Here is an 11072-nt window from a genome sequence, read left to right on the forward strand (position 1 = left end):
TGTTAATAATTTATTAACAAAATTATTATAATTTTAATAATAATTTATATTTAATAAAATCAATGATAATTTTTGGATCCAAAAATTATCATTGATTTTCAGAACTCTGGTTAATAAATTTGATTCCTAAGATGAAATATATGCAGAAATTTAATAAGAAATCAAATGTATTTAATTTAAACAGATAGAAATAGTTTTATAATTATTATAATAAATATTCTGTTCTGAATTTTAATTATATTGATAAGGTTGTAAGACATGCTGTAAGATGTATCAAAATATGTTACAAAAATAGAAATTAATTTTCTATATCTGTTTATTTAAAAATTTTAGATTCTATTTTCATATTAAGTACAGATAAATGCTTATTTTGAAAATTTTAAGTATTTTAATTCTATATTTCTTACTACTATTATATTATTAATTGCTATTTACTAATCACACGACAATTAGGATGGTTACTGTTTTAGAAGAATTTTATTATTAAAAATATTAAAGAAAAATTAATAATAAATATAATAAAACTAATTCTTTAATATAATTTTTCTGTCAGATATGCATTTTGGGCCCAGTCCCTCACCAGTCTGATCTGTGTATAATTAAATGTTTTGTGTATTTCTCTACTAGCAGTATTTTAAATTCCAATCTTGTGAGTTTAAAACTATAGTATATTATTATTATTATTATTAAGCTACTTCATTATTAAAAAACATTAATTCAGGGACATTAAGTAATATAATAATAATAATAATTAAATACTTTATTTAAAATACGATAACTTTTTACATTATAAATTACAATACAGTTAAAGAAATCAACTGTTTTAATATTTACAAGTGTATTAAAGTTTCTGGGATTGATACTGCTTTATTTTTAGCATCGAAATTTCATTTTACAATAGAATTATTATGAACAAAGCGATTTATTAATATAAAAATAGTAATTCCTATAGTAAAAATAAATGCAATTATTTTAAATTAATACTTTAAAAAAATATATCCTGACAGTTTTAATATAAAAATGTGCAAGGAAAAAAAATTGAAGACAAGATAATATACTTGTTTAAATCCATCTCGGAGGTGTAATCTATTTATAATATTAAATCTCGTGTTTCAAAATTAAGTTTTCTCTCAAATTTTATCTTTTCTTCTCTTTAAATTGTTTTTGTGATGTTAATTTTACAGGAGCCAGAAAAAATACGTACCTACCTTCCATGAAACTCTAATGCTGTGAGAATTTAATGGAGTTGCTTCAAGATTAGTTGGAGGTAAACTTGGCACTAATAAATTATAAATATTAATTACTCGTGTTTCTTAACGAAGAAAAGATTTAATTATATTTTTAATATTTAAAAAAATTTACCTTCCTCTTCTGTTGTTAACGAGTGAACATCGCTTGGAGAACTTTTTCCTAATGCGTTCGACGCGTAAACTCTAAAATGATAATTAGTTACTGGGCGTAAATTATTTATAACCATTGTCATATTTGAACCAGATATTTCTTTTTCGAAAGCTGATGTCCATGATTCTATAATAATTAAAAATCCATTAGTATCTTATGTATTATCAAAGAATTATGTATATGTTTACATACATGCAGCCTTATAAATTAAAATTGCAAATTTTTCTTGCAGTGCCTTAAGTAAAATTTTATGAAATATTAAATTTTCTTTTAAAAAAATAATAAAAAAAATTTGATATTCGATCATTCGCGATAGTAAACTTTTTTATTATTTTTTTATAATAAATGCTTACGTTTCTTTTAAAATGTATATTCAGCAATTCTGAAGAGTTAAACAATGTGTCAGTTTGGAATTTCCTTTGAAATATTTATATTAAATTTTCCAAAAGATATTTTAAAGTAAAAATTGTTTTATAGCAATATTACATATATGAAATATAACGATATACACGATGTATATACGAATAAGTATGATGTGCGAAGTACGAAGTAAAATAATTTAATTAAATATTTGTAATTAACTTATGGGGATTATAACTAGTAAACACTTTAAAAATTCGTATACGTTTAAAAGAATTTAAGTAACAATTTAAAGATTTCTTATATATTCTTTACAAAGCATGCCATTTTATTTACATATTGTATTAAGCACTTGAACGTAGAGCCTATAGCGTAAATTTTTAAAATTATAAAATTTTGATGTTATTCCTGAAAAGTGTAGAATTTATCTGTTGTTATAAAAATAAATTACACATAAAATTCTTATATTACCTGAAGCTAGTTTCCATTCTACAAAAAACTTTTCTATCGGGCTGTTTCCTATATAAACAACATTCCAACGCAAAGTTGCACTCCTACTATTTACATCTGTAGCTCGAACGTCTGTAGGAGGATCGGGTGGTTCTGTTATAAATAAATAAATATATNAACACCTATCGTGTAGCCTGGGTTGGGAATCACTGATTTATACTATTAGTTTGTGATACATAATATATTATTTTTTCTGTACCCCTAAACAACCTATCGCGTACCCCTAGGGGTACGCGTACCACAGGTTGGGAATCGCTGGCCTAGAAGATTGTTTCGCCTCGCTATGCGGTAACTAACGTTGGAAGGAGTTCGTCGCAAAGTGTCCTTTTCGACGGACCTGTTGTAGTGGATTAAAAGCATTTGAACTGTTGTTACACCTGAAGTTTTGTAATTGTTGTTTGTGAACTTTTGTAACTGTACATACGTTTTACTTGTGTTATAAACGTTTTTGTGAAAATTCAGTAACGTCCTCTTGTTGTGAATTTGACTACATTTTTCATTTTAGTGTTCATATATTCTCCCATGACTTTTCTGTCGATATTCTGTTGGTTTCGGATTCGTTCGGTCAAAGATGCGTGAGAAGGCGAAGTGGCATCCCACAATATCCTTACATTGTCACAAAAATTCTTGTGACATCCATATTAGGAAAATTCGCTAACGTTGTATTGCTTCTATTCGTGTTGTATTTGTGTCCTTTATCCTCTATACAAAATTTCTAATCGTATATTCAATGTACGTCGTCTCCCATCCGTTGCTATCCATTTTTGTTGAAATTATAATGTCGATTTTTTACCTTCTGGTATCTTGTCCTTGTCATTTTTAAAAAATGGTATAATGTGGAATTACTGTACGTTTGTATATGATCTTAGTGTCAAGTATTTCTTATACTTGTTTGTGCATCGGTTCAAGTCGAGCAGAGAATGTATACTTTGAGTTTTTTGGATGGTGTTTGTGTTCATAAGAAGGAAATGCCTGTATGCGAGTGTTGACCATTTTAATTTTGTAACCTAATGATAGAGCCATCTTCCTTATCCAGTTGGGTTCCATTTCTTTATCCTGGACACTTGACCTAGGCGACATTAAGATAAATAGAAACGTAATCCAACATATAGAAGTTTTTAAAAAATGACAAGAATAAAACACAGAACCTAAAGAAAATCAAGAGTTTGCATGATTCCAGCACAAATGGATAGCAATGGATGGAAGACAGAGTACATTGGATATACGAATAGAAATTTTGTACAGAGGTTTAAGAACAAAAACAATGCCAATAGAAACAATACAACGTTACGAATTTTCCTAATATGGACGTCACACGAATCTTTTGAGATAATGTAAGGATATTGTGGGATGCCACTTTGCCTTCTGACGCATCTTTGACCCAACGAATCGAAACCAACAGAATATTGGTCAATATTGATTTCTGTTTGTTCAAAATTTTTAAATGTTTTGATGAAATGTTTTAAAATTTGTAAACAGTTAACAATAGAATGTTCTAAAGATTCATTACAAAAGAACTGTCTACGATGACCTATAAACTGAGCCGATAACGTTACAATTTAGAAATATATAGCTGTTTAAGGCAATGGATAATTCTTAAAAGCTAAACTACTACATAATTATCATTCATTTTCCAATTACAGTAGGAAAAATGAAAAAAAAACTATAATTATTCAAATATTATACTAGAAAATATATAAAATGTTAAACTGGACTATTAAATTTAAACAATGTTAAGTTTAGAAATATGAGAGAAAAACATGAGCTAATAGTTAAAATATAAGAAATTAAGAGTTTTCAATATTCTATATCATGGTTCTAAAACAGCCATTTATTATTCGGATGCAATTTGAAAAAATTGTAGAACTATAAATTCTCACTGTCGTCTGTCCGTCTTTCTTTTCTTAATCTCGATAAAAAAGATAAAATCCGAGATTAGATATGAAAACCATTGGAGCAGGAGGCCCCAATTAACCAAATACGAAATTCAGATGAAAACCGGAAGTCACATCATTTTAATTCAAATGTTTTCTCTTGAATTCAAATTCAAAAGTTTTTCCCTGAAAGCAGTTAATAGATGAGTGGCACGACTCCATTGTTAATAGAAAAGTATAGTGTACAAGGTCAAGACACTACTAATTTGAGGTGGAGAACATGTATTTTAAATTAAATAAATTAAAACTATCATTAAAAATTGCAACCTGCATTGTGTCGATGTCAGAATAAATAATTGCTCGTTATATGTATAAACTTTTGTAAGAATGTGAGTTAGATTTTGTGTTTTTATTATACGAAAAACTTTTTTATTGTAAGTTATAATGAAAATTATTATGTATATATGTCAAACCTTTTTTTTATAAATTATTCGATGTAATGGTTGACGATGGGTATGCTCCGAAATGCATACCATAGTAAAACATGTACTGTACAGTGCATAGAAAAGAAAACGAAAGTTTAATTTCCTTGCTAAACTTATTTGATTAAGAAAAGTTTAATTTCCTGTTGATCTACATGTCTCCTTTTCTCGGTGTAATAAGTCTGGTATTAAACGGCGGTCTTAGAGTCATAATACATATAATATTGAACAATTGGACGAAAAACATTCCAAACGGGCAAAAGACATTTTAATATTTTTAGTTGTTTCTATAACAAGGAAAGAAAGAAAGGAAAAATGCATATATAGGCCCTATAAATATATTTATCTATCAAATAATTAATTGTAATCTATAAACTTCAAGAAAAAATAACATGAAAACATGTATGAAAACAGGTTTCCATATCAGTATATTGAAGATCAAAATGCCAATTTGATCCAGAAGTTTTATACTAAAAATAGGAATGAAAAAATATCTACTAGTTGGATAGCATTATGAAATATACATGCAGCAGATATTAAAATATAGTAGAAGTTTGGGTACAAAAACGAAGACTTGCTGAGACCATTACCATGCACAATAAAAGCATAAAACATCAGAAGATTCGAAATTAGATCCGATAGTATAAGGCTAATATAAAGCCTGATATCAATGTAAATTGTATAAATTTATAAAATTACGTGCTTATTTGTACAATTTGATAAATTACACAAATTTATCAAATTTTCATTATTTTACTTTCAAATAAGTCTTCAGATCAGAATGTAGAACTCGATGAAAAAGCATAAGAATTTCCTAAATATATCTTTTATACGATCAATAAAAATAGTTACATGAAATATACGCATTGAAATCTATATTTAATTAACTTACTAATCACAATTAATTGTTCTCAAGGCAATTTACTATAATTTACTTCAGTTTGTATTAATTATAAATAATAACCTATATAAAATAATATAACATAGACCATCATTTATAATAATCATTTTTAATAATTAATTTTAATAGAAAAATAATAAAATATAGCCGAAGGCTTAAGTGAAACAAATAAATGTATAGAATTAATCTTTGATGAGCTTCCTAGATATAAGATATGTGGCACAGAATACGAAATTTATAGATATTATTTTTACTGGCAGCAGTTCAACAGTCATCCACTAGTTTTATAGAAAAGTTATTTTCGGTCTGAAGCTTCTGTCAATCTGAAAACCTATTGTTGAATTGAAAACACATTTTTTTGAAAATGTTTTATAATTTATTGTATACTTTATAATTATATAAAAATGTCAAAAGGAAACAATTTTCTGTTTTTGTAAACATTACATAAAAAATATTCAATTGTTAAAAGTTAAATAATATAAGACTATCCAAGAGAAGGATATTTTGTTAAATTTATTTTTCTTTGCACTAAAGTTTTTTTTAAAATAAATTATTAAATACAGAGAAATAAAATGTATGAAAATATAAATTCATAAAGAAACATATTAAAAAATATGAATTGAGATTAAATTAAATTATTAATAGAACATTCAAGTAAATAAAAATTTAAAAAGAAAATGATTTTAAATGAAGAATTTGTGTCAATATTGCTTACAATGTATATAAATATTGGTCTTTTATCTTCGCAGATGAAAACTTTTAAGTTTTCATTCATTTGCAAAGTAGAAAGAATAAAATTTGAAATTTTTATTTTAATATTCCATTATCGAAAATAAAAAAGTTATTACCATTTTAATAATTTTATGAAATTTGTATCGTTAGTTTTGCTATTTAAATTTGTTCATAACACGTGATTATTGCATAGGCTTTTGATAATATTTTATTTACTTAATCTTGAAGTAGCGAATAAACGATAAGAATAATTTAATTTATAGTGTGATTAGAAATAAAATTTTATCAAAATATTTTCCTACAGTAACTAGTTTGGAATTATCTATCTTTTGCCTCAAGAACTTGAAGAAATGTAGGTATATTAAGAAACTTTTCGAACTTTTATTGTGTAGATGCACGACTTTTGTTCAAAGAATTCCAATAAATCGATTATGAATTCATTATGTATATATTACTAAAGTATCTTTACTATAAAAATAAAATTCAGTTAATTTTCTTAAATTTTTTATAATGAAGATTATGATATGTAGAGCATGACAAAGAGATAACAGCGAGACAGATTTTTTTTCGGAAATTACATTTATATTTATGAAATTATAATCGTTTTAACTTCTTCAATTTTTATTTAAAATGTTTTTAAACACGTTTTTAAACAAGTTTTGAACATTACAATGTAATAAAATATCAAAATAAGCTTTTATAAATAAAGAAAAGATGCCAAAACATTATATGTAAACTTAGCTGTGATTAAAAATAATATAATTTGATGTAATTAAAAACACATTATCAAATATATTTATAGTTTAAAAGCATTTTTGTTTTTTTTTTAATTATTATTTAATTTTTTGTGACGATAAAAGAACAGTTATTAACATTAAAACCAATTAAAAATCTATTTAATTGTCGAAAAAATATTAAAATAATTACAATGCGACGATAATTAAATCCATTTTATAATATTCAAAAACTTATTTATAAAATAAATTATGTCGTATAATCATTTTTTTAAAAGTAAATTTTCAAAATGTTTCCAATTGGTAATAATATACAGCAAAATATAAAGTTACATAAGAAAAAAGGAAAGGAATATTATCATCTATAAATCCAAAATTGAAATTTTTATTCAAAAATGGCGGATATTTGCAATGTGCATTAGATGGTTGAGTTATTTCAGTTGGGAATTCTGATTTTACGATGGTTGTTTGTATTAGAAACCTGAAGCAAGTTATTTATGAGTGCCAGAGAGAAGTTATGCACTATCTGACTGATAATGCCTATCATCGTAAAAGTTAGTGTTTCCAGCCCATCTAGCTGAGTAGGATATTAGCTGTAAGATATAAAGTGTGGATCTTTGGATCTTCCAAATAATCCCTTTGAATAGATTGTTTCCATAGTTATTTTATATGTAGATTACTAAACCAAATCATTATTTACTTTTCTTCTTACAAACATCTGAATATTTCTGATATTTTCAGTTTATTTTTAAAATTGTAGTGTATTTTTTTAAATGCAACTCTCAATTAAGATATAAAAAATTTTTAATGTGTCAACTCACCGTTAATTGGATTATCACGCTTTATTTCCCAAGATAATACAACGGAAGAAGAAGATGATGATGATATACGTAGCACTGGAGTACTTGGTGGATCTAAACAAATATATATAAATATTATTTTAAAATAATATATAGATATTTTTCGAATTAATTAGTCAACAAATTCCAAAATATTTCAATAATTAAATTTATATATCTGCTATAGTCTATTAATATTATTATATAATAACTAACTTCATTAAACTCATACGGCGCGATCATAATCTAATTACGATATAATGTATAGTAAAAATAATTTATGGTAATCGTAAAACGATAAAAATAATTTAAATCATATTAGAAAATAACGTTATTTTCAAACATAGAAACTTTAATAAAAAGTAATGAAGAATAAAATAATAAAATAAAAACGATTATAATTTTGAAAATATGCGCCAGATGGCAGCACATAACATTTAAGAAGTTCAGTACATAAGTTTTGTAAGTACTGTACAATACTCGTACGCGAGTTCATCTAGTTATGTAGAATTTTTAAAATAATTTAAAATAATTAATTTTTATATTTTGCAAAATAATGTTTATGCGAAATAATGAAATAATCAACCATAAATTTTTATTAAAACGTCATTTATAGTAAATAGTAAACGAAAGGAAATACAATTATCTTTATGATCATTTTAGGTAATGGTTGAATATTTCGACTAATTGGAAGAATCGAAAATAATTTAAATGTTACTTTAATATTTACTCTGAATTAGAAGGAAAAAAATAGAAATTAAAATGTGAAAAGCCTGACATTCTATACAATTTATATATATATATATATATAATTAAATTAAAATAGAAACAAGCAAGAAAAAAATTACAATTTTGAAAAACAATATCCATAAACTAATTAATTTTTAATCAAACTAAAATATCATATAAGTATTATGATATACAAAAAATTAAAATTAAAAAATATAAAAATGAAATTAAAAAAAATATATTGTTATTGCAATGAGTTTTATTATATAGGCCTATTCTTATTTATTTGAGTAAGAAAATTGAAAAAAAAATTAAGAGAAGAAAATTCATATATAACAAAACCATTCTTTAATCCAATCAATATGTTACATTTATAAATACATGTTTACTATTCATATATATAAAACAATAAAATACACAATAGCTTTGAAATGTACTGAGCATATATGATTAATAAATTTAATTATTAGAATTAATTAGAAATAAACTACATGAAAATAAATTACATTTACATATAATAAATGAGTGAATATATAAAATACAATATTAAATTATTCTAATACTAAATCAGCATTAATTCAAATCTGCTACGAATATAGAATTTCCATAAATTATGCACGAAACACTATTAATTACTATAAACAGTTTATATTTATATGTAAATATGATAAAGGAAACTATACTAAATATAAATAAAGATAAATCAATGTATAAGAATATTCTCACAGTAAAATATATTTAAACACATTATTTAACATTTTAACTAATTTGATGCATTGACATTCATTTAATTGCTCTTATTTTACTGCAATAACAATAAAGAAAGATTAACATGGATTACGTTAAGCTCTCTTCCTACTTGTTTACAGGAAAATGGCTTTAGTTATATTTCTACTTCAATATTAGATTACTCATGGTTCATTTATTAGAAAGTCCTACAAATTTTTAATATATTTACATTACTAAAAACCAATATAGTTATATCTTAATAGTTTATTTGTTTAAACATTTATCTACAAAAGTATTTTATAAAATTTAACTGTTTATAATTTATTATTCAGAAATTACGTGTTTTTATATCGTAAATCAAGTAAAAAAATCTAGCAACGAGTTGCTTAATTTTCCCGGCAACCTTTAAACTGTGGGTGGCGCCATCTGTTATAATATTTTATTTAAAAACTTTTTATATTTTTAATTATTATAAAATAGCAAATAATAGCAAATAGCTTAATTTGGGGGTGGGGATGGGTTTTATAAAAATTTGTAAATGCTAATAAGGAGTAAAACCGTCATTCAGTCCGGACTTAATGACGGTTTTACTCCTTATTAGCATTTACAAATTTTTATAAAACCCATCCCCACCCCCAAATTACTCCTACTATAGGCCTACTATAATATATATCCTCTTTATTTCCCCACTGCTTCGACCTTTAACCACTAAAATTTAATAACATCAATCCCCTTAATACACAAACCTCCCTGCAAAATTTCAGAAATTATTGACAAAAAGCACAGGAGTTATTAAACTTCAAAGAAGATGTATTACGTTTTATCTGTTATATATAACAGAGCTGGAAAAGTAATACATTTTAAATACTATAACAATTATTAAAAATTTAATTTATTAATACTTTGTACAAAATATAAAATATTAAAAATCCACTTAGTTTATAAATCATTTGAAAGTCTTTACTTCACAGTTTCGTTAGTACCTATGTAAACAATTGAAGCAAAATTAAATGATGGTATCATAGGATTAAATAGAAATGCTTTTATCGGTTCATTTGATGTATTTAACTGATTAATTTATTTAATTAAATATCTCTTTATCTTTACTCTGTACTAAATTAATTTACTTTTAAAAGAGTTCGGTGCCTATTTTTAAATTTTCAACTTCATGTATTTAATTTCTAATTTTGTTCCTTGTTATTAAAGTTAACATCGCTTGATTTATTACTTCATTTTAGAATCATATTACATAAAGCTTTGATTTAATTAAATAAATCACTCTTAAAAAATTAAATGCATTGTATAAATTTGTTTTTGGTACCACAAAATTTATAATTAATTAACATTAAACACTTAACTTCTTTAAAGTGATAAATGCTTATATTCAAAAAACTATTAAAAAGTTTTAAAACTTTGTAGTGATTAAATATATTCAAATTTCCATTAAGAAGTTCTTATATTTAATGCAGTTTTCAAGTTATTGTCATGTTTTCATAATAATATTTCTAAAAAATTTATTAAAATCAGAGATAAAAAATAAATATGGAAAAAATTAAGGAAAAAAATAATTCAACATAATTTTTGAAATTTTATACTATATTTTGAAAGAAATATAACAAAATTATTCTGGTAAAGCAAGAAAAAGGCTCTTGCACAATTTTCCAGCACTCATAATTTATGAAGTTAAAGTTCTGTGTGGCGCCATCTATTATAAGATTTTATTTAAAATAACTTTTATATTATTAATTATTATAAAAAAAAACAAAAGACTTAATTTTGAG

At 24.3% G+C, this 11072-nt stretch overlaps 1 protein-coding gene across 1 annotated transcript in view; it reads right to left on the bottom strand.

Annotated features, from left to right (window-relative positions):
* Nucleotides 1–11072, bottom strand: part of LOC111616820 (Down syndrome cell adhesion molecule-like protein Dscam2) — a 133605-nt gene that overhangs the window by 29918 nt on the left and 92615 nt on the right. Inside the window, exons 15-18 of the mRNA XM_023358180.1 lie at nucleotides 7816–7908; nucleotides 2233–2364; nucleotides 1363–1527; nucleotides 1205–1279 (exon numbers count right to left, since the gene is read on the bottom strand). Coding sequence (XP_023213948.1) covers nucleotides 1205–1279; nucleotides 1363–1527; nucleotides 2233–2364; nucleotides 7816–7908 — 465 coding nt within the window. The remainder of the gene's footprint in view (nucleotides 1–1204; nucleotides 1280–1362; nucleotides 1528–2232; nucleotides 2365–7815; nucleotides 7909–11072) is intronic.

The sequence above is a fragment of the Centruroides sculpturatus genome, unplaced genomic scaffold (assembly GCF_000671375.1).
Source record: "Centruroides sculpturatus isolate CEXI.00-Female unplaced genomic scaffold, Cexi_2.0 scaffold24, whole genome shotgun sequence".
Lineage (NCBI taxonomy): Eukaryota > Metazoa > Arthropoda > Arachnida > Scorpiones > Buthidae > Centruroides > Centruroides sculpturatus.